The sequence below is a fragment of the Oncorhynchus tshawytscha genome, linkage group LG02, assembly GCF_018296145.1.
Source record: "Oncorhynchus tshawytscha isolate Ot180627B linkage group LG02, Otsh_v2.0, whole genome shotgun sequence".
NCBI classification, from domain to species: domain Eukaryota; kingdom Metazoa; phylum Chordata; class Actinopteri; order Salmoniformes; family Salmonidae; genus Oncorhynchus; species Oncorhynchus tshawytscha.
The window spans coordinates 23,963,784-23,988,527 of NC_056430.1; the positions used below are offsets into that span (position 1 = coordinate 23,963,784).

The following is a 24,744-nucleotide window of genomic DNA, read 5'->3' on the forward strand; positions in this document are numbered from 1 at the left end:
ATGAACACCTTCAAAGAACAGCTACAGTGGGGCAAAAAAGTATTTAGTCAGACACCAATTGTGCAAGTTCTCCCACTTAAAAAGATGAGAGAGGCCTGTAATTTCCATCATAGGTACACTTCAACTATGACAGACATAATGAGAAGAAGAAAAATCCAGAAAATCACATTGTAGGATTTTTAATGAATTCATTTGCAAATTATGGTGGAAAATAAGTATTTGGTCACCTACAAACAAGCAAGATTTCTGGCTCTCACAGACCTGTAACTTCTTCTTTAAGATGCTCCTCTGTCCTCCACTCGTTACCTGTATTAATGGCACCTGTTTGAACTTGTTGGTGTTGGCTCAGCTTAATTTGCTACTGTTTCTGGCAGTAATTTTGCTAGTAATTCTGTGTTCTGCGCACAATGCTTAATAATAATAATCTTATCCTAGGTAGAACATAATACAATAATCTTTCTCAGAATGATCCCATTACAAGTATAGCACAAGCAGATGATAAGCAGCAGTCTATCCAGTAGTACCATCAACAGCAGTCTGTCCAGTAGTATCATCAACAGCAGTCTGTCCAGTAGTATCATCAGCAGCAGTCGGTCCAGTAGTATCATCAACAGCAGTCTGTCCAGTAGTATCATCAACAGCAGTCTGTCCAGTAGTATCATCAACAGCAGTCTGTCCAGTAGTATCATCAACAGCAGTCTGTCCAGTAGTATCATCAACAGCAGTCTGTCCAGTAGTATCATCAACAGCAGTCTGTCCAGTAGTATCATCAACAGCAGTCTGTCCAGTAGTATCATCAACAGCAGTCTGTCCAGTAGTATCATCAACAGCAGTCTGTCCAGTAGTATCATCAACAGCAGTCTGTCCAGTAGGACCATCAACAGCAGTCTGTCCAGTACTTTCATCAGCAGCAGTCTACACAGTAGTAACATCAGCAGCAGTCTGTCCAGTAGTACCATCAACAGCAGTCTGTCCAGTAGTATCATCAGCAGCAGTCTACACAGTAGTACCATCAGCAGCAGTCTGTCCAGTAGTATCATCAGCAGCAGTCTGTCCAGTAGTATCATCAACAGCAGTCTGTCCAGTAGTATCATCAACAGCAGTCTGTCCAGTAGTACCATCAACATCAACCTGTCCAGTAATACCATCAACAGCAGTCTGTCCAGTAGTACCATCAGCGGCAGTCTGTGCAGTAATACCATCAGCAGTCTGCAGTGGTACCATCAGCAGCATCCTGTCCAGTAGTACCATCAACAGCAGTATGTGCAGTAGTACTGTACCATCAGCAGCAGTCTGTGCAGCAGTACTGTACCATCAGCGGCAGTCTGTGCAGTAGTACCATCAACGGTAGTCTGTCCAGTAGTACCATCAGCGGCAGTCTGTGCAGTAGTACCATCAACGGCCGTCTGTGCAGTAGTATCATCAGCAGCCTGTCCAGTGGTACCATCAGCAGCAGCCTGTCCAGTAGTATCATCAGCCGCAGTCTGCCCAGTAGTACCATCAGCAGCCGTATGTGCAGTAGTACTGTACCATCATTAGCAGTCTGTGCAGCAGTACTGTATCATCAGTAGCAGTCTGTGGAGTAGTACCATCAGCAGCAGGATGTCCAGTAGTACCATCAACAGTAGCCTGTCCAGTAGTACCATCAGCCGCAGTCTGTCCAGTAGGATCATCAGCAGCAGTCTGTCCAGTAGGATCATCAGCAGCAGTCTGTCCAGTAGGATCATCAGCAGCAGTCTGTCCAGTAGTACCATCAGCAGCAGTCTGTCCAGTAGTATCATCAGCAGCAGTCTGTCCAGTAGTACCATCAGCAGCAGTCTGTCCAGTAGTATCATCAGCAGCAGTCTGTCCAGTAGTATCATCAGCAGCAGCAGCCTGTCCAGTAGTATCATCATCACCAGCAGTCTGTCCAGTAGTACCTTGCAAAAGTATTCATCCCCCTTGGCATTTTTCCTATTTTTTTTGCATTACAACCTGTCATTTAAACAGATTGTATATGATTTCATGTAATGGACATACACAAAATAGTCCAAATTGCTGAAGTGAAATGAAGAAAAAAAAACATATTTAGAAAATACATTTAAAAAACGGAAAAGACCCTTTGCTATGAAGCCCCTAAATCAAATCAAAATCAAGTCAATTCATATAGCCCCTCTTACATCAGCTGATATCTCAAAATGCTGTACAGAAACCCAGCCTAAAACCCCAAACAGCAAGCAATGCAGGTGTAGAAGCATGGTGGCTAGGAAAAACTCCATAGAAAGGCTGGAACCTAGGAAGAAACCTAGAGAGGAACCAGGCTATGAGGGTTGGCCAGTTCTCTTCTGGCTGTGCCGGGTGGAGATTATAACAGAACATGGCCAAGATGTTCAAATGTTCATAGATGACCAGCATCGTCAAATAACAATAGTCACAGTAGTTGTCGAGGGTGCAACAAGTCAGCACCTCAGGAGTAAATGTCAGTTGGCTTTTCATAGCCGATCATTAAGAGTGTCTCTACCGCTCCTGCTGTCTCTAGAGAGTTGAAAACAGCAGGTCTGGGACAGGTAACACGTCCAGTGAACAGGTCAGGGTTCCATAGCCGCAGGCAGAACAGTTGATACTGGAGCAGCAGCACGGCCAGGTGCTGAAAGAGAGAATTAGAGAGAGCATACTTAAATTCACACAGGACACCAGATAAGACAGGAGTACTAAGATCTGGTGCAACCAATTACCTTCAAAAGTCACATAATTAGTTAGATTGCACACAGGTGGACTTTATTTATGTGTCACGTGATCTGTCACATGATCTCAGTATACATGCACCCGTTCTGAAAGGCCCCAGAGTCCGCAACACCACTAAGCAATGGGGTACCACCAAACTAGCGGCACCATGAAGACCAAGGAGCTCTCCAAACAGGTCAGGGACAAAGTTGTGGAGAAGTACAGATCGGGGTTGGGTTCTAAAAAAAATCAGAAACTTTGAACATCCCACAGAGCACCATTAAATGCATTATTAAAACATTTAAAGAATATGGCACCACAACAAACCTGCCAAGAGAGGCCCACCAAAACTCACTGCCCAGCAAGGAGGGCATTAATCAGAGGCAACAAAGAGACCAAAGATAACTCTGAAGGAGCTGCAAAGCTCCACAGCGGAGATTGGAGTATCTGTCCATAGAACCACTTTAAGCCGTACACTCCACAGAGCTGGGCTTTATGGAATAGTGAACAGAAAAAAGCCATTGCTTATAGAAAAAAATAAGAAAACATGTTTGGTGTTCGCCAAAAAGCATGTGGGAGACTCCCCAAACATATGGAAGAAGGTACTCTGGTCAGATGAGACTAAAATTGAGCTTTTTGGCCATCAAGGAAAACACTATGTCTGGCACAAACCCAACAACTCTCATCACCCCGAGAACAACATCCCCACAGTGAAGCATGGTGGTGGCAGCATTGTCAGAATTGAAGGAATGATGGATGGCGCTAAATACAGGGACATTCTTGAGGCAAACCTGTTTCAATCTTTCAGAGATTTGAGACTAGGACGGAGGTTCACCTTCCAGCAGGACAATGACCCTACGCATACTGCTAAAGCAACACTCGAGTGGTTTATGGGGAAACATTTAAATGTCTTGGAATGGCCTAGTCAAAGCCCAGACCTTAATCCAATTGAGAATCTGTGGTATGACTTGAAGACTGCTGTACACCAGCTGGAGCAGTTTTGCCTTGAAGAATGGGTAAAAATCACAGTGGTTAGATGTGCCAAGCTTATAGAGACATACCCCAAGAGACTTGTATCTGTAAGTGCTGCAAAAGGTGGCTCTACAGAGTATTGACTTTGGGGGGGGTGAATAGTTATGCACGTTCAAGTTTTCTGTTTTTTAGTTTTATTTCTTGTTTGTTTCACAGTAAAAAATATTTTGCATCTTCTAAGTGTTAGGCATGTTGTGTACATCAAATGATCAGCAGCAGTCTGTGCAGTAGTACCAATAACAGCAGTCTGTGCAGTAGTACCATCAACAGCAGTCTGTGCTGTAACATTTAGGCCTTTCACTGCTCCTGGCTCCATTTATCTTCATCAGAGCAGTGAAGGGCCTGAGGACAGGGCTGATATTTGGAGGTTCATCCCCGCTGCTCTTCAACAGTCCATGGGTGTGTGGGAGAAATGTTTGTCAGAGGCGCTCATCGCTCCCAGCTTGCCCTTTAGTAGGATGAATAAAGGTTCATAAATGTGATGAAGAGGATTCCAACCTTTCCCCGTGCCCTCCACACACTAGCCTGTCTACCAGCCACTGATGAGAGTGCCCAGACAGAGGGCACAATGGTCTGTCAGAGGAGCGATGCCCAGTATGAAGCACTGCTTCAATGCCAGGAAATAAGATGGGAACCTTCTGTTGTGATGCAATCCGGAAGCCATATCTATAGATGTTTTGGGGGGAAATAGATCAAAGCGTGACCGTTGGTCAACTGGGAGCATGCTGCTCTTTCTTCCTTCTATCGGTGTGATCCTTAGTGGGTAGAGAGGAGCAGCGTTATCCATGTTGATTAGGAAAACCTTTCATTTTGTGTTTCATTTGGTGTTATGAGCTGTGTGCTGTTGCTGTGAAGTGTTGGTAATAGTTAGCTTCTTGTAGTCTGACAGCGTTAATATCTTTTTTTCTCCTCTTCTTACACAGTGTCTAAAGGGGAGGGCGAGGTGCCCCCGTCCCCAGCCTCGTCACACCACAGCAGCACCCAGGCCCCCTCCTTGACTGAGGGGAAGCGGACCCCCCAGGGCAGTCAGAACTCCCTCAACACGGTCAGCTCTGGCAGCGGCTCTGGCAGTGGCTCCACCAGCGGCATCGGCAGCGGGGGCGGCGGAGGCTCAGGGAGTGCTGTGGTCAACACCGCCCTGCAGCCCTACGACGTGGAGATCCACCGCGGGGAGAACGAGGGCTTTGGATTCGTCATCGTCTCCTCCGTTTCCCGACCTGAGTCTGGCACCACCTTTGGTAAGACCCCCATGTAATCTCTACCTTACTATACTTAAATATAGGTAACACACAGGCATGCTCTATATACACACACACACACACTCAACCTTTCTCTCAATATACAGTAGAACATATTTTTCTTAGTAACTAATCGCTGTTTGACCATTGGGTACTGTCCCTTCTATGCAAATGAGTTTCTGAATAGTGTATATTTCTGGCACTTACTTGGTGAATAGCTTTCATCCTCATTATTTTATTTTGTAGTGAGTGGTGATCCTCTTCTATTTTCTTTCATTCTGTCAAGCAGAGACACTGTAACCCAGCCCAAAGAGCTGTAATATTTATACTGTCTTTCATAATTGATCACAAGTGAAAGCATGTTGTATAATTCAGATGTGGTCTGAAATAACAATGAGTAGAATAAAATCAATACTATGGCTTGACAGGTTATAATAAGTAGGCAGGGAGAGTTCTTTCTAGAGCGCCCGCTTAAAGATCTTTTTTATTATTGTAAATGGTTAAACTATCGAGAAGTATATGTATAAAATGTAAGCCCAAATTTAAATGTTGATTTATGTTTACATATTCGATTATTTTACATTGCACTGATTTCCTGTTTGTGGACAGTATGAGTTACTACATTGCTCTGATTTCCTGTTTGTGGACAGTATGAGTTACTACATTGCTCTGATTTCCTGTTTGTGGACAGTATGAGTTACTACATTGCTCTGATTTCCTGTTTGTGGACAGTATGAGTTACTACATTGCTCTGATTTCCTGTATGTGGACAGTATGTGTTACTACATTGCTCTGATTTCCTGTATGTGGACAGTATGTGTTACTACATTGCTCTGATTTCCTGTGTGTGGACAGTATGTGTTACTACATTGCACAACCTCACGTTTTGACCACCTCGAATGGAGGGGAATTGCACATCTTTTTTTACCTCAGATTAGTGATGTTAGTATAAACGTTAATAATAATCGCAATGAGATGAAAACGATGGCTTTAAACAGATCAATATAATTTGTTTTGTACCATTGATTTTGTCATATGCTCTGGCAGTTTTCTACTATCATTTTCAAACTCAAATGGCAGGGAAAATTCAGCTCTCTGTATAAAAGTTGCTGGCCTCACAACTACACCTGTGCATGGTTTGAGAGTCAAACTATCACTCAAATAACAGCCAACCCTTGTCACTGTTGCTATATGGTGGGTTGTGATTCGTTGAAGTTAAATAACAAAGCATCTGATTTGTTTCTTTCCCCATTTTGACAGCCTCACAAAACTTCCATCTGACATTCTAGAATTTAGATGACTGTCTTCAGCAAATTCTCTTCTAACCAGTGATATAAAAAGTATTCTCAGATTCAGTGGGGCCTTTGAATAGTGTTAGTTTAAATGGTGTATACACCATACGGGCTCTATTGATTTCAAATTTATATCGATGAGTGATTTAACAAAATAAAAAGTGACCAACTTTGAAACAAAATGCAACAATCCAAAATGTAGCTTGCTGTCTTCTACAAATTGTCCTCTAACCAGTGATATACATATTATTCTCAGATTCTGTGTTTATTATAGACAGGATGTGTAGCTTGACTCCCCTCTCTAATTTTTTTGGTTTCAACGTGATATCAATATGAGTGATTGACAAATAAGTGTTGTGTTTCTCTTTCCGTTTTGGCGACCCCCATATGAAACATGCCAAAATAGTAATCATATTACTTGTATTCTTTTAAACGATCACCTTATAAACGGCAAATGCACTAAAATCCATGTTCTTGTGACAAGTTGCAATTAATCACTCATATTACTTATGGGTAAATTGTTGTAACTCCAAAAAAACAGAAACTGTAAATATTGCTTACATCACTCGTTAGACGACCATCTAGATGGTTGTAATCAGCAGGTTATCCTCTATAGAGTATATATTGTTATATATTGTTAACAATATTTCCTGTTTTATTTTCATGATCTACCAGAAATCATGAAAACGGGGTTGACTTGGATTAGTTATTAAGGGGGAAGATTATTGTAATATTTGTAGATGGATAGACCCTCTCCCACTGCCCTACAGCTCTTTTTGCGCCTCTGCATGCCCTGTCTGCCTACAATTGCTACCTAGAGATATTGCTGCCACTCTCCCTGCCTGACCACAGCTCTGGGAGTCTCTCTGGGCACAGGGGTGCTGATCAGGCTTACACTGCTTATGGGCATCCAACGATCTAGTAAAGCACAGCTTCATGTACTACACAAATGGTAAGAGTTGGCAAGTTTGTGCCAATTTGTTAATCATATCAAAGTGAAACACATTGGTTGTTGATCAGTAGTGTAGAGAAATGACCTTTGATCTGCATGGATCCCAGTTACTCTGACACAGAGACCCATCCATCCCCTCTCTCTGTGTATTAGACAAACACATCCTTCTGCTGTGAAACCATCAAAGCTTCTAGTTAGTACAGAACTCAATGAGTTGAGTTCCACAGAGCTCTTCTAGACTGGAGTGACTGACTGCAGAGGAAAGAGACAGACTGATCACCGGGGCCAAGCTCCCTGCCATCCAGGCCACACCAGGCGGTGTCAGAGGAAGGCCCAAAACATTGTCAAAGACTCCACTCACCCTAGTCATAGACTGTTCTCAAATTTCAATCAAATTTATAAAGCCCTTCTTACATCAGCTGATGTCACAAATTGCTGTACAGAAACCCAGACTAAAACCCCAAACAGCAAACAATGCAGGTGTAGAGGCACGGTGGCTAGGAAAAACTCCCTAGAAAGGCCAGAACCTAGGAAGAAACCTAGCGAGGAACCAGGCTATGAGGGGTGGCCAGTCCTCTTCTGGCCTCATCTGGCCAGTCCTCTTCTGGCTGTGCCGGGTGGAGATTATAACAGAACATGGCCAAGATGTTCAAATGTTCATAGATGACCAGCAGGGTCAAATAATAATCATCACAGTGATTGTCGAGGGTGCAGCAAGTCAGCACCTCAGGAGTAAATGTCAGTTGGCTTGTCATAGGCAATCATTCAGGGTATCTCTACCACTCCTGCTGTCTCTAGAGAGTTGAAAACAGCAGGTCTGGGACAGGTAGCACGTCCGGTGAACAGGTCAGGTTTCCTGAAACTGGAGCAGCAGCACGACCAGGTGGACTGGGAACAGCAAGGAGTCATCAGGCCAGGTAGTCCTGAGGCATGGTCCTAGTGCTCAGGTCCTCCGAGAGAGAGAAAGAGAGAAAAAGAGAGAAAGCGAGAGATAATTAGAGAGAGCATACTTAAATTCACACCGGACACCGGATAAGACAGGAGAAATATAACAGACTGATCCTAGCCCGCCGACACATAAACTACTGCAGCATAAATACTGGAGGCTGAGACAGGAGGGGTCAGAGACCGTACCGGTACCCTCTGTATATACCCTCTGTATATACCCTCTGTATATACCCTCTGTATATAGCCTCGTTATTCTTATGTATTGTATTTTATTGTGTTACTTTTTGATTACATTTTTTAAAACTTTAGTTTATTTAGTAAATCTTTTCTTAACTATACAGCATTTCACTGTAAGGTCTACACCTGTTGTATTCGGCGCATGTGACATACAATTAGATTTGATTATTGTTTGTAGTTAAATCAAGAGGTGGCATAGAGAGAGAGGGAATGATATGTGCAGTAGTTCACTGTAGTAATTGAGATTAGGGCTGACCCCAATTAGTCGACTGGTCGTTTGTTAGGCTGTTTGTCGACCAACCTTTTTTTTGTCGAGCAGTAGCAAATATATATAAAGAAATGTGTGGCACACGAAACACCTGTCTGATTTGTGCCCATCTCAGTGAACTAATTCATTGAGGGGGCTGAGACTAATCCATTCGGCGACTGCGTGGATGACACAGTCCAAGAAGTGGTGTGGCATAAATTCACAATGCAAGTCTCTCTCCAATGCGCGCTTTCCTGCAAATTTGTGCACATTCATTGTTTCAAAACTTAATTGTGTGGATTGTTTGCCTTGATTGTTAGTGTCTATCAATTCCCCATTACATACGGTATATCACCAGCAGTAGCCTACTTTTACCGTTAATACCTGTCATTTCTAATCTACAACGTTTGTTTGGTTATGGTCATTTCTGTTAATCAATTTAATATATTTTTACTCCAGTCTTTTACTGTTCTCATTGTAGGAGTGGGCACATTGTTTGCAGAGCGCACAACCTATGCTATACTTGTGAGAAACAAGTTTTGGTTTATTCTATTTCATAGTTTTTTTTTGAGCGCTTCTGTTAATGTTGACAAAGGACACGCACCTGATTACACATAGAAGTAGGCCTATCGGCTACCTGGCCTGTAAATGTGCCCATTTGGGGATCTGGTAGTATTTGTGATTGGCGTAACGCACCGCCACTTGTGAGCTGTGGAGCTTCTCAAAGTAATGTTTTCTTCACCTCAAACAACAAGCAAACAAAGTCTGTTTTTACATCCATTGAAAATGACAATAGTTCCTCAATGTATTTAAAACAAAATCCATCACTCTCCCTTTCGATAACCACTCATCGTGATGCTAAATGTCTGATCCAGTGGAAACGTCTACCTGATGAGCTCTTATCCTTTACCCAAAATAGCCTCCAGCTGTTTCTGTCCCGAGCTCACTGGCATGGGGAACTCTGAGGGCACAGAATATTTTATACAATGTTGCAAGTTTGCTAGCATAAGCTTGGGGCTTAGTTGATACAATGTTTCAAGTTCATTGCAGACAGGCCATGGGTAGCCAATGTGATTCATAGGATATTTATTTTAATCAGGATATTTTCTACCTCCAGGCTGGTGTTTTTCTTTGTTGGCTTTATGTAGGCTATTTTTACATAATTGGCAGTAGAAGTTATTTTTTAGGTTTGTATCGTTTTCATGTAGATTTGGATAGAATTTTGATTAACCACAAGACAATGATTTTGATATTTGAAGACGTTAATATACACTGAACAGAAATACAAACGCAACAGGTGAAGCACGGGAGGAGAATGGGCAGGTTAAGGTCCCTCTCTTCTGGGTATCTTGATCTCTGGCTCTCTTGTGTCATTTGTGTCTTATTTCATCAAACAGAATCAGACTAGCATATAGTTGATTTTATTAAAACACATAGGGTGTGTCTATTTATGGAAAAATTATAGTTTTAAAATTGAGTCCAATCGATTGTTTGAAAGAACAGACGACTTTTGGTTGACCAAGATTTTTTTTTTAGTCGGGGACAGCACTTATTGAGGGGCAGTCTCTAGTAGGGTAGAAGCCTTTGTGGTGCTGAGGATTGTCTGTAGGAGAGGACCTGTCGGCACTAGCAGAGAATTTGGCTGTGATGTCTGTACATTTGTAATCTAGGCTGCAGGTGTATGTCTTATCAGTGCTAAACGTTGACATAGTTTCCTCATTATTAGGTTTCAGCAGTACAAGGATGTTAGGAGAGATTCATAAATTCAAATATAAGAAGTTAGTACAGGATGTTGCCACAGAGAGATGGTCAGTGACACATTGAGTATTTAGTGTGGATTCCTAATTCATTTGAATGCACTACATCTAGAGTATGTAAAGTCATTTTTCTTTTAACATTCTCTCTCACTTGGCAAACGCTTTCCATTTCTCATAGCAGATTTCCGGGCACACTCTGTTGGCACTTGGCTTGGTGGGTTTGGTGAATAAACCCTTAACCTTCTGCCTTCCTTCCTTTCTCTCTCTTCTCTTCCTCTTCTTCCTCTGCCCCTTTTCACCTCTCTATCTCTTTAAACAACACCCCTTACCACCAAAAATGTCACATCACACACTTTCTGAATCACACAAACGCAAAAAGCTGGAAATGCATGTGTGGCCATGCCCCACAAAATAGGGCGTATTATCGAGGGGAGCCCTGCGGACCGCTGTGGGAAGCTGAAGGTGGGAGACCGTATCCTGGCCGTCAACGGCTGCTCCATCACCAACAAGTCCCACTCGGACATCGTCAACCTGATCAAGGAGGCCGGGAACACCGTCACTCTGAGGATCATTCCTGGAGACGGTGAGAGGACCTCTTCTGTCTCCCATATCTAATGTTCCACTCATATATACCATGTAGACCAGGGATGCACAACCCCTTTCCTGGAGAGCTTCTTTCCTTAGCTTTTTTGCTTCAACCCTAATCTAGCAAACCTGATTCTAATAATTAGCTGGTTTATAATATTAATCGGTTAGTTATAACTGGGGTTGGAGTGAAAACCTACAGGAGGGTATCTCTCCAGGAACAGGGTTGATCTGATCTAGACCGAAGACTATCTCAGCCGCTAGGATCAACCTGTGTCAGGAATTATTTGTGCATTACATCAGTTATGTAAACATGTATTGTATTGGAATATACAGTACCAGTCAAAAGTTTGGACACACCTACTCATTCAAGGGTTTTTCTTTATTTTTTACTATTTTCTACATAGAATAATAGTGAAAACATCAAAACTATGAAATAACATGTATAGAAAGGGAAAGGGGGATACCTGGTCAGTTGTACAACTGAATGCATTCAACTGAATTGTGTCGTCCGCATTTAACCCAACCCATCTGAATCCGAGCGGTGCGGGTGGCTGCCATAATCGACATCCACGGCTTCGGCGCCCGGGGAACTGTGGGTTAACTGCCTTGCTATTTTCCTATTTTTAATTGTCAGCTCGGAGATTTGATCCAGCAACCTTTTGGTTACTGGCCCAATGCTCTAACCACTAGGCTACCTAATGTAGTAACCAAAAAAAGTGTTAAACAAATCAAAATATATTTTATATTTGAGGTTTTTCGAAGTAGCCACCCTTTGTCTTCATGACAGCTTTAAACACTCTTGGCATTCTCTCAACCAGTGTCATGGGGTAGTCACCTGGAATGCATTTCAATTAACAGGTGTGCCTTGTTAGAAATTAATTTGTGGAATTTCTTTCCTTTTTAATGTGTTTGAGCCAATCAGTTGTAGGGGTGGTACAAGGTAGGGGTGGTATACATAAGATAGTCCTATTTGGTAAAATATCAAGTCCATATTACAGCAAGAACACCTCAAATAAGCAAAGAGAAACGACAGTCCATCATTACTTTCTGACATGGTCAGTCAATCCGGAAGTTTCTTCAAGTGCAGTAGCAAAAACCATCAAGAGATATGATGAAACTGGCTCTCATGAGGATCGCCACAGGAAAGGAAGACCCAGAGTTACCTCTGCTGCAGAGGATAAGTTCAGTAGTGTTACCTGCACCTCAGATTGCAGCCCAAATAAATGCTTCACAGAGGTCAAGTAACAGACACATCTCAACATCAAATGTTCAGATGATATTGCGTGAATCAGGCCTTCATGGTCGAATTGCTGCAAAGAAACCATGACTAAAGGACACCAATAAGAAGAAGAGACTTGCTTGGGCCAAGAAACACGATCAATGGACATTAGACCGGAGGTAATCTGTCCTTTGGCCTGATGAGTCCAAATTTGAGATTTTTGGTTCCAACTAACGCAGAGTTGGTGAATGGATGATCTCCACATGTGTGGTTCCCACCGTGAAGCATGGAGGAAGAGGTGTGGGGGTCTGTGATTTATTTAGAATTCAAGGCACACTTAACCAGCCTGGCTACCACAGCATTCTGCAGCTATACGCCATCCCATCTGGTTTACACTTAGTAGGACTATCATTTGTTTTTCAACAGGACAATGACCCAACACACCTACAGGCTGTGTACTTGACCAAGAAGGAGAGTGATGGGGTGCTGCATTCGATGACCAATGACCTGGCCTCCACAATCACCCATCCTCAACCCAATTGAGATGGTTTGGGATGAGTTGGACCACATAGTGAAGGAAAAGCAGCCAACAAGTGCTCAGCATATATGGGAACTCCTTGAAGACTGTTGGAAAAGCATTCTAGGTGAAGCTGGTTGAGAGAATGCCAAGAGTGTGCAAAGCTGTCATCAAGGCAAAGGGTGGCTACGAAAATACATTTTGATTTTAACACTTTTTTGGTTACTACATGATTCGGTATGTGTTATTTCATAGTTTTGATGTCTTCAGTATTATTCTATGTAGAAAATAGTAAAAATAAAGAAAAATACTGGAATGAGTCAGTGTGTCCAAACCTTTTACTGGTACTGTATATACACTGAATGAACAAAACATTAGGAACACCCTTTTGCCCTGAATTCATTATTTGGGGCATGGAATCTACAAGGTGTCGAAACCGTTCCACAGGGATGCTGGCTGATGTTGATTCTAATGCTTCCGTCAGTTGTCAATTTGGTTGGATGTCCTTTGGGTGGTGGACCATTCTTGATACACACAGGAAACTGTTGAGCGTGAAAAACCCAGCAGTGTTGCAGTTCTTGACAAACTCAAACCGATGCACCTGATACCTACTACCATACCCCATTTCAAAGGCACTTAAATCTTTTGTCTTGCCAATTAACCATCTGAATGGTACACGTACACAGCCTCAATTGTCTCAAGGCTTAGAAATCCTTTAAACTTAATCTACACACTGATTGAAGTGGATTTAACAAGTGACATCAATAAGGGATCATAGCTTTCAACCTGGATTCACCTGGTCAGTCTGTCATGGAAAGAACAGGTGTTCCTAATGTTTTCTACCCTCAGTCCTTTTGCTAAAGGAAAGCCTATCTCGGTACATCACCATCACACTGTTTTTACATTTCAAGTGCTCTGGTCAGTTTGAACACCCCCACAATGTTGACAGAGCTGCTTCTCTGGGATGTGAGGGAACTTTCTAGTGCAGTCGTGCCTTTCACATACTTCTGAAACATGCAAGAGTAATTCAAGTGTCAGAGGCTGTCACAATGTGTGTATGTTTGTCTGTGTGTTAGGGCTAAAAGCTCTCGCTACACTGCACTAACACATCACCCTGGACTGCTGTTTCATTAAGTGAGGGAGAATCAGGGGGAACGTCCGTGTAATCACGAGTCTTTGTCAACCTGCACGTTGGAGAAATTGGAACTATTTGTCCATGTTTTTTAGGCTGTTCTTATGAATGAAAGCCTTTTTCTGTAGAGCCATAGATGATTACACTGAGGCAAAATTGTTCTGCCAAGAAAACAGATGGTTTTTTAAAAGCACAGTTTGGGTTTGTGAGGGAGAGGGAGAGTTTGTATGTCTGTATTTTGGGCTGAGAGGTTGTGTGTGTGTGTGTGTTAGATCCCTGTATTAGTGAGAGGTAGATTTATCCAGAATCCTGCTGTTAAACACAGGGCTGTTAGGGAAAGAGATTTAGTAAGGAGGCTGATTCCAAAATCACTGCAGGGAGACTCAGCGCTCTCTCTCTCTCCTTTCGCTTTCCCTCTCGCTCTCTCTCACCCTCCCCCTTCCCCTCTCTCTCTCTTGCACTCTCTCTCACTCTCTCTCCTTTCTCTCGCCCCCTCCCCTCTCTCTCCCCCCTTCCTCTCTCCCCCCTTCCTCTCTCTCCCCCCTTCCTCTCTCTCTCCCCCTTCCTCTCTCTCCCCCTTCCTCTCTCTCTCCCCCTTCCTCTCTCTCTCCCCCTTCCTCTCTCTCTCCCCCCTTCCTCTCTCTCCTCCCCTTCCTCTCTCTCCTCCCCTTTCTCTCCCCTTTCTCCCTCTTCCCCCTTTCTCTCTCCCCTTTCTTTCTCTCTCTCCCCCTTTCACTCTCCCTCCCCTTTCTCTGTCTCACTCTCCCCCTTTCTATCACTCTCTTGCGCCCTCCATCCCTCCTTTCTCTCACTCTCGTGCACTCCCTCCCTCCTTTCTCTCACTCTCTCTCACTCTCTTTACCTCTCTCCCCTTCCTCTCTCTCTCTCTGCCTCGCTCTCCCCCTTCCTTCCTCTCTCACTTCCCCCTCTATATCTCCCCTCTCTCTCCCCCTCCCTCTCTCTGCCCCATTCCTCTCTCCCACCCCTTCCTTCCTCTCTTGCTTTCTCTCGTACTCTGTCCTTCCTCTCTCTTTCTGTCTCTGCCTCACTCTCCCCCTTGCTCTCTCTCCTCCCCTTCTCCTCTCTCTCTCCCTCTCCCTCCCTTCCTTCCTTCCTTCCTTCCTTCCTTCCTTCCTTCCTTCCTTCCTTCCTTCCTTCCTTCCTTCCTTCCTTCCTTCCTTCCTTCCTTCCTTCCTTCCTTCCTTCCTTCCTCTCTCTCGCTCTCTTTCTCCTTGCTCTCTCGTCCACCTTTCTCTCTTCCCCCTTTCTCTCTCCCCCTTCTTCACTCTCTCTCAATTTCTCCCCCTTCTCTCTCTCCCCCTTCCTCTCTCGTTTTATCTGCCTCTCTCCCCTCTTCCTCTCTTGCCCCCCTTCCTCGTTCTCTCTCTGCCTTTTTCTCTCGCTGCCTCTCTCTCCACTTTCTCTCACTCTCTGCCTTGCTCTCTCTGCCTCTCTCTCCCCTTTCTCTCCCTCACTCCTGGCCTATCTCTCTCTCTCTCTCTGCCTCTCTCTCTCCCTCTCCCTCCCCTTCCTCTCTCTCACCCCTTTCTCTCTCTCTCTGCCTTTCTCTCTCACCTAATATAGTCTGCATTGTGATATAGTGTAAAAGCAACAAGGGAGAGATGGTGTGACCCTTACTCAGCCCCCTGGGTAGGCAGGCAGGGCTGAATTCTTCCTCCCATGACTTCTTCGATAAAATGGTCCTTTTCCCCTTCCATTCCCACAGTGGGAGAGACTGATCAGTGATACAGTTCAGTGCCTTCTGCGTCCTGAGTCCTGAATGTTTACAGAGGGGCAAAAAAAAGAAAAGGTTGCAAACTGCACTAAAGTGGAAAGACTGGGAGGGAAGAAGGGATAGAGTATTGGAAAGTGGGAGAGAAGAAGAATGGGATGAGCGAAGCAGAAATTGAGGGAGGAAAAGAGAAGGATGGAGCCTGGGCTGCAGGCAGTTGACACTGGTGTGGAGAGAGGTCTATTTTAAGACATTGGGATTCATGGGCAGAGAGACGATTCATCAAACCCCAGGTCTCCCCAGCAATGACTACCCAGCAGAGTGGAATTAAACCCCTCGGCTCGGCCTCCACCTTGATTGGCCGGCCCAGCGTCTCAGGGGCTGTGGTCTGAATGGAGAGTTAAGCCAATGGAATCCAAGGGGACTAGTGGGGGAATGATGGATAGATGAGAGAGGATTTGAGCACAGTTTGTGGGGTTGTGAGTGGAATAGAGAGCAGGGGCTAGGATCAGGCTAGGGGTGGTAGTTGGGCTGATAGCAGGGGGTAGGATCAGGCTAGGGGTGGTAATTGGGCTGAGAGCAGGGGCTAGGATCAGGCTATGGGTGGTAGTTGGGCTGATAGCAGGGGCTAGGATCAGGCTAGGGGTGGAAGTTGGGCTGAGAGCAGGGGCTAGGATCAGGCTAGGAGTGGTAGTTGGGCTGATAGCAGGGGCTAGGATCAGGCTACGGGTGGTAGTTGGGCTGAGAGCAGGGGCTAGGATCAGGCTATGGGTGGTAGTTGGGCTGAGAGCAGGGGCTAGGATCAGGCTAGGGGTGGTAGTTGGGCTGATAGCAGGGGTAGGATCAGGCTAGGGGTGGTAGTTGGGCTGAGAGCAGGGGCTAGGATCAGGCTAGGGGTGGAAGTTGGGCTGAGAGCAGGGGCTAGGATCAGGCTAGGAGTGGTAGTTGGGCTGATAGCAGGGGCTAGGATCAGGCTACGGGTGGTAGTTGGGCTGAGAGCAGGGGCTAGGAGTAGGCCACGGAGGGTTGTTGGAGAGAAATTAGGGGGTGGTTTGGAGTGGGGAGATGGTAGTTGTTACGTGTTTATTTAAGGGTTACATTCAACCATAGGTAATTAATCACACAAATGATGTCACATTGAGATAGAGTGCTGGGATTAGATGAGAGTCATTAGTGTACCACTCCATCCGGTCCAGGCTTCCATATGTCCCTGTTTGAGTAAATTATATCTTACCAGTGTAATAACGGCTTACGAAAGGTTTTGTGAAACTGCTTTTGTTTTTCTCCCTTTGTCTTCTGCATGCCTCAGTCTCCAGTCTCCTGACTCCCCCGCTCTCTCTTTCTTTCCTATTAGACTCCTCTAATGCATCACTACTGACCAACGCTGAGAAGATCGCCACTATAACAACCACTCACATGCCCCAGCAACAGGCTGCACCTGAACCCAGGTGAGAGGGATTCTGAGATTTGGAGTACCTAATTGACTAAGAACATGTATCTATGAGCAGTGATTTTTAACCTATATTTTGACATCTTTCGCATTCCAGAAACAACACCAAACCAAAACAGGAGTCCTCTTTTGAGTTCAAATCCCCTCAGGCCCCTCCTCCCCCCCGCCCCAACAACACAACCTCCAGCCCAGGTAAGGACTTGTCCAGCACCAACAAGGCCTGCCCCATCCAGCCCAATACACACCCTACAGCAATGTGTTCCATTTAAGTGGTTGTCACACTAGGGAGATGCTTTATTCTGATACCATGTTGATAAGATCCTGAACAGAGCAGGGTGGGTGTTAGTCGGTGTCTGTGGCTCTGCGTGCCCTCTCGGCCCACCTCAAACCGCCCCCAGAATCCAAACCATCTATGATTCATCTCACTCACCACCACTCTGGAGCTCCGATATAATAGGTGCAACTGTCCTCAAGGTGGCATTCATCCCCACACTGAAATACGAGCCGTCCCCAGGCACAAACATTATCAAGTCCAGCCACCGGTGAATCACCAGTCTGACCTAGTCATGTGTGTGTTTGCGTGTGTGTGTGTTTCTTTCAGGATGCTGCGTTCTACTCAGTGGACTTGGAGAGGGAGAACAAAGGTTTTGGGTTCAGCCTGCGAGGAGGTCACGAGTACAACATGGACCTGTATGTGCTGAGGCTAGCCGAGGACGGAGCGGCCATACGCAACGGCAACATGAGTGTATGTATCAGCCCCATATAGGAGCGTTTTGAAATTTGAAGTTGATTCATCTACTCATTGATGTGGTTATGTTATGCTGAATGCATAATACAAAATATGCAGTGCTGTTATGTATGCAATGCCCCACAAGCATGAATTGTTATTCTTTAAAGTCTGTATTATGTAAATATGATGTCCTATGTGCTCTCTTGTAGTTGTCAAGCTGTCATTTAACCTTTAATTTGATTAATTGTCTAAAAGCTTAAGAACGTCTCATTCCCCTTGGTCCTTTAGACAGAATGAAAGGGTTAATTGATTATCCTATATTATTTGTGAATATGTGAAGTGGAATTCCCTCGACAGAGAGAACACTGACAGATAACTTAAGGCGCAGAGAAAAACCTCTTCCCCTCTTGTAACATTGTGGATTTATAGAAATGTTTGCTTTACAGCAGTCAGAGCAGTTTTAACTATAATCTAAACTTCCCTCTCTGGTACCTCTTATGTTCCCTTCTGTCCCCTTTGTCCTGCTTTTACCCTCCCCTCTGCATCCCCTCTGCCCTCTCTTCTCCTCCTTGTCCCTTTTCTACATATCCTCACCCAATCTCTCTCTGCCTCACCCTCTTTCCTTTATCCTCCCTTCTCCCTCTTCATCCCTGACACACTCCCCCCTTCTGTGTCTTACCCAATATCTTCTACTGACACCCCCTTTCCCTACAATGTCTTCACCTCCCCCTCCTCCAATGTCTCCCCCTCTCCTCTCTGCCTCACTCCTCTCTCCCTCAGGTGGGAGATGAGATCCTGGAGATCAATGGTGAGAGCACCAAGGGCATGAAGCACGCCCGCGCCATTGAACTGATTAAAGATGGTGGCCGTCACGCCCACCTGGTCCTCAAGAGGGGTGACGGCTCAGTGCCTGAATATGGTGGGTCAATCTACGAAAACATTCCCTTTTCCCCTGTCTTCACCCCCTGAGCACAATGGGGAGAGGGACAGGGTGGGGTGCGAGAGGAACCCTGTCTCCTGTCCTGCTCTGTCCTGTCCTGTGCTCCGGGCTCGGGACCTTCCACTGACTGCCACTGTCCACTGGGTGCGTCTGGTTCTACTCTGGGTGCTCTCTTCGGGTCTGGGTCAACTGCTGTCACCTGCTGTCACCTTTTAACCTTGTGCTGTGTGTCACTGAGTGGGGGCGTGGCTTGGGGAGCAGGGCATTCTGGAATTCCCCAAGAATGAAAGGGGTCTATGGACCCATTGATAAAATAAAAACAATGAAAGAACTGTGAGGAGAGGGATAAAAATCTTATCTTAAAGATTTAGTGTTTCTAAATGTGGATATGTTTATTGATTCTCAGAGTCCTTGCTGAATGATATTTTTAGGGTTGAAAAAAAAATAAACTGGGAAATGCTCTCTGGTTGTATTGCATCTCCAAGCTTTGATATGGCGTTATCAACATATTTATCATATTTATTGATGGTGAATGTAAGTTTGAGTTTCGGACTTCAGTTGAGAAATTATAGCATTCTAATACTTTCTACCATTTCATTGGGAAATTCACAATACTTTGTTTGACTTATTCAATACTTTGTTTGACTTATTCAAAAATCCACAGATTTATTCTCATCTACTGTAACTGTCATTGAGAAGCTGTGATTCTTGAGACCGCACTCATTCCTGACAATTCAATTCCATTCAGCTCCACTTCTACAGAAATGTTTGTACATGTACAGAGCCATGATCATGATCAACCCACATATTCATCTAGAAAGTATATGGCTGCATGAAGTTGTCAGTGTAAATCCAAATGTTTTTTTTTCTGATTTTTTTTGTTGATTTTCCATAATATTTATGGAATATTTCATTTGAATTATATTGATCTGTTGATTGATAGTCACAATTCATCTTAATGCATTCTTGATTTCTATTCATGTGATTTTTTGAGCTGAGAATATCTTATGTCTGTCCTGCACCAATATGACATCTCTGTGAGGTTGTATATTTTTTACTATTTTTCGTGCTTTTAGTTTCCACCATTTAACATTTCATTTCTGCAATGTAAACGGCTTCATACGGTGTTGTGTGCGTCTTGCTGTCTCTACGGGGTTGGGGTCTCTGTGTGTGTGAATCTCTTTGAGTGTGTGCTGGGTTCCAGGACTTTCTCTGTAACTGATTGTTTTTTCCTCAAGGGTTGTGTTATTTTCTGGACTGTCTCTTTCTCCGAATGATTAAATGATCAAATAAACACCTTTTCCATTGGACAAGAATTCTTCTTCTGCCTATTGTTGTAGGATCTAAACCCTGTTGCCTTTCTCTTCTCTCTGTTTGACCTACCTCTCCTTTTGTTTCACTGGGCTCTTTCTTCCTTCAGCGATGGTTGCTCCCCATCTCACCGCATGTATGAGATCATCTAATGACAAGCTGGGAGATCCTAGTTCCTACCAAAATCAGACCATGGTTTGTAGCTGTCCTCTCTCTCCGGCCTCTCTCTCTCCGGTCTCGCTCTCTCTCTCTCTCTCTCCGGTCTCTCTCTCTTGCCGTGCCTCTGCTCCATGCATAAGAATCCATTCACCCAGAATGCATTGCCAATACCGCCACCTCTGTTGTCATGTTGACCAGTTGGAATGGATTCATACATACCACATCTTGCATATAACCTCTGGGAATGGCGTGTCCACTGCTGACATGCCGAAGCGTTCGTTCCATTCATGTCACGTTAGTTTGGTGATAGTGATTGTGGGACAATGGTAAAAGTATTTCTCTCCTAGACATTTTCTCAGCCAATCAATCAAGTAGAGTTACTATGACTTTTAGAAGCTGTCTTGTGACACTTTGATTACCATCCGTGTGGTTTATTCACTGATCTTGTGAGATGGTTAGAGTCAGGTAAGAACCAATTGAAACTGCAGTCATTTTAATTAGGATCAGTAGTCTCCTTGATTAGTCCCTAAAACAATTCCATGCACCCTCTATCCATGGTGTTGAGCCCACTCCCAGCAGTCTTTATAGAGTGCAATCTGTGAAAATAATGAGCAACCACGTTCTTCCTGAAATCAAACATGCTCATTCATTATTTACATCATTACTCAATTCAGAAACTCATCTTGGTTTTGTTAGTTGCATTAAATATTGATATAACATCAAAGGCAGAGCATGAGTGAGAGCATGAGTGAGCATGAATTAGTCATGTCAAACAATCAAAATCAGCATCAACACCACGCAGCACGCAGCATCGTAATCAAACCATTGGTCCAACCATCAGCTGAGCCCCCTTCAGCTCCATAAAGCCAGACGCCACCCTAGGCTCCTTGCCTGGGGACAGGTTTGTTGTGGAGAACGTCTCCGGGCTTTGGCTGTTCCACCAGTCCTCGCACAGTACATTGCTGCTTTTGGCTCATACATAGCAATACTAATATCTAACCATCAGCTGTGGCTGTGCATCCAAATGAAGAATTTAGCCGTGTTTGTTTGCTGACATTAACTTTACAATTGGCAGTATTACTAATAATGTTAGATGGCTGGTTATTGGTCAGGGAGTCTGTGAGAGCATTGTGTTTCATCCAGAACCCTGTGTTGTATGTCATGTTCTATTCCAGACCCCAGCATCGGCGGTGCCGGCCCAGCCGCAGGGGTACAAAACGCTTCGGAAGTGAGCACTCTGCCCCACAACAACACACCATCGGACACCAACACACCAGACCCTCACAAACCATCACGGAGCAAGGACAAGAAGGGCCACCACCATTCCAAACACAGACACCGCTCCCCGGACAAGAAGAGCAAGAGCAAGGGAGGGGCGTCTGGGGAGACAGGGGCCTCCTCCAATCAGTCCAAGAGAAAGGGCGACAAGAGCAAGAGGTCTGGTGGGGATAATCACGGCACTCACCAACACCACAACAACAGTAGCGGCCACCGCCATCGGAGACACCGCTCCCCTGATAAGGGTCGTAGCCGGGCCCGCAGCGCAGAGAAAACCCTGGACAGTAGACAAAGCCAAGGGCACAGAGAGAGGGAAGGCCGCTCTCCTGACCGGCACCACACCCACCGCCAGCGCTCTCCCTACAGGTCCCCTCGGCGCAATCGGTCACCCTATGGCCACCGCTCTCCCTATGGTCACCGGTCACCCTATGGTCACCGGTCACCCTACCACTCACGCCACCACTCCCCCACCCGCTACCACCGCACCCAATCATCAGACCCCTACCGGCAGCCCTCCCCATACAGACTGAGGGGCCGGGAGCCAGAGAGGCCCAACTGGGGGGTGGCACCAGTGCTGAGGAAGCCTCCTGGCCCTGTGCCCAGCCCCTATCGTGAGGAGAGTGTGCTGCGGGTGCCTCCAGCCCTGGACCGGCTCAACAGGGAGGCCACGCTGCTGAGGGAATCCAGGGAGGAGCGCCTGTTTGAGGAGGATAGCCTTCTGCTGAGGGCATCCACCCTGGAGCGTGACTACAGAGGAGATGGCCTGTTATCTGCTGCTGCCCGTGGCCAGAGAGGAGAGACCATGCCCAGGGTCCATACCCCCGAGTCCGACAGCGCCTACAAGCGGTACAGCTCACTGCTGAGGGGCCGCTCGCCTGAGAGGGTGGAGAGAGAGGCACGCTACGCCCCCAGAGAGGAGTCCCCAGACCCCCGCTACAGAGTTCAGAGTCTGGGCCGAGACATCTCACCTGTCAGGAGCTTCATAGAGCTGGAGGAGGAGGGAGCAACAGCACCCAGGCTGAAGGAGTCTTACAGCACACTCAAGTCTGACATCAGCCGTGCTTCCAAAGCGCCCCCGGAGCCCAAGCGGAAGGTTTACAAAGACAGCCCCAAAGATCTGAGCATCTGATGGGACGTCTGCTGTAACACAACCAGTCCCCCCCCTCTCAGCGCTCCACGGCACCATGGTTCCCTCTCACCACTCAGCTCTACTCTTCATACAACAGAACATACCTGACATACCTGGACCCTGGATTAACCTAAATTATTGATTATATTACATTCCTGCGTTCCTACTGGACAGTGATTCCAAAACCTACAAACCTTTAATGGCAGAAGTACGATATCTTATTTTTTTCTTTTTAGTTTTTTGGGGGTTGTTTTTTTGTGATTTGGTTAAGCATTGTACATTCATCAGAATTTTACAGAAAATGTAAAACCACAAAAAACAATGATGTGCCTAACAGTTCCATTAATGAGCGTATTTTTGTTTTGTTTTTGTTTAATATGAGACGGCCGTTTTCCCAGCCATCAGTCTGATGACTGGTATGTATTTTTCCACTGAGCCCAAGGAGGCAGGCAGCACACAGTTCCAGTGACTGGTGCCACCCACACAGATGCGGTGCATGTCTTTTTTCGTTCTCTCCCCCAGTGCCACTGTTTTTTAGACATTTGACCAGACTATAGCACAAGCCTGCATTTGTTTGTATATTTTTGACTGCAGTATGTGTACATTGATGGGATCAAAACGAATGAAGGGAAATAAAGTTCAACTGCGATGGTGATGGTGATCATGTTAAAATTAAAATAATATATTAAACATATCTTCAGTGTCTCTATTTTGGTATTTTTGTATTGTAATTAATCAGTGTGGGAATGTGAGAAGTTTTGATGTGAGTCTGTCTTACTACCTCATAAGATTCATAAGATATACAGTGCCTTGCGAAAGTATTCGGCCCCCTTGAACTTTGCGACCTTTTGCCACATTTCAGGCTTCAAACATTAAAGATATAAAACTGTATTTTTTTGTGAAGAATCAACAACAAGTGGAACACAATCATGAAGTGGAACGACATTTATTGGATATTTCAAACTTTTTTAACAAATCAAAAACTGAAAAATTGGGCATGCAAAATTATTCAGCCCCCTTACGTTAATACTTTGTAGCGCCACCTTTTGCTGCGATTACAGCTGTAAGTCGCTTGGGGTATGTCTCTATCAGTTTTGCACATCGAGAGACTGAATTGTTTTCCCATTCCTCCTTGCAAAACAGCTTGAGCTCAGTGAGGTTGGATGGAGAGCATTTGTGAACAGCAGTTTTCAGTTCTTTCCACAGATTCTCGATTGGATTCAGGTCTGGACTTTGACTTGGCCATTCTAACACCTGGATATGTTTATTTTTGAACCATTCCATTGTAGATTTTGCTTTATGTTTTGGATCATTGTCTTGTTGGAAGACAAATCTCCGTCCCAGTCTCAGGTCTTTTGCAGACTCCATCAGATTTTCTTCCAGAATGGTCCTGTATTTGGCTCCATCCATCTTCCCATCAATTTTAACCATCTTCCCTGTCCCTGCTGAAGAAAATCAGGCCCAAACCATGATGCTGCCACCACCATGTTTGACAGTGGGGATTGTGTGTTCAGGGTGATGAGCTGTGTTGCTTTTACGCCAAACATAACGTTTTGCATTGTTGCCAAAAAGTTCAATTTTGGTTTCATCTGACCAGAGCACCTTCTTCCACATGTTTGGTGTGTCTCCCAGGGGGCTTGTGGCAAACTTTAAACAACACTTTTTATGGATATCTTTAAGAAATGGCTTTCTTCTTGCCACTCTTCCATAAAGGCCAGATTTGTGCAATATACGACTGATTGTTGTCCTATGGACAGAGTCTCCCACCTCAGCTGTAGATCTCTGCAGTTCATCCAGAGTGATCATGGGCCTCTTGGCTGCATCTCTGATCAGTCTTCTCCTTGTATGGGCTGAAAGTTTAGAGGGACGGCCAGGTCTTGGTAGATTTGCAGTGGTCTGATGCTCCTTCCATTTCAATAGTATTGCTTGCACAGTGCTCCTTGGGATGTTTAAAGCTTGGGAAATCTTTTTGTATCCAAATCCGGCTTTAAACTTCTTCACAACAGTATCTCGGACCTGCCTGGTGTGTTCCTTGTTCTTCATGATGCTCTCTGCGCTTTTAACGGACCTCTGAGACTATCACAGTGCAGGTGCATTTATACGGAGACTTGATTACACACAGGTGGATTGTATTTATCATCATTAGTCATTTA

General features: G+C 44.9%; 1 protein-coding gene across 8 annotated transcripts in view; it reads left to right on the top strand.

Annotated features, from left to right (window-relative positions):
* LOC112219149 (membrane-associated guanylate kinase, WW and PDZ domain-containing protein 1) overlaps positions 1-21,553 on the top strand; it is a 175,104-nt gene extending 153,551 nt beyond the window's left edge. For 5 of the 8 annotated variants that reach the window (XM_024380359.2, XM_024380368.2, XM_024380364.2 and 2 more), the window contains 6 exons: positions 4,659-4,973; positions 10,786-10,989; positions 16,949-17,042; positions 17,142-17,236; positions 17,646-17,789; positions 18,555-18,693. In XM_024380359.2, coding sequence (XP_024236127.2) covers positions 4,659-4,973; positions 10,786-10,989; positions 16,949-17,042; positions 17,142-17,236; positions 17,646-17,789; positions 18,555-18,565 — 863 coding nt within the window. In that variant the 3' untranslated portion in view covers positions 18,566-18,693. Of the gene's footprint in view, positions 1-4,658; positions 4,974-10,785; positions 10,990-16,948; positions 17,043-17,141; positions 17,237-17,640; positions 17,790-18,554; positions 18,694-20,134; positions 20,221-21,359 lie in introns of those variants that run through there. The other 3 variants (XM_042295521.1, XM_024380379.2, XM_042295517.1) reach the window with 3 other exon arrangements.
* The last annotated feature ends 3,191 nt before the right edge of the window (positions 21,554-24,744 follow it).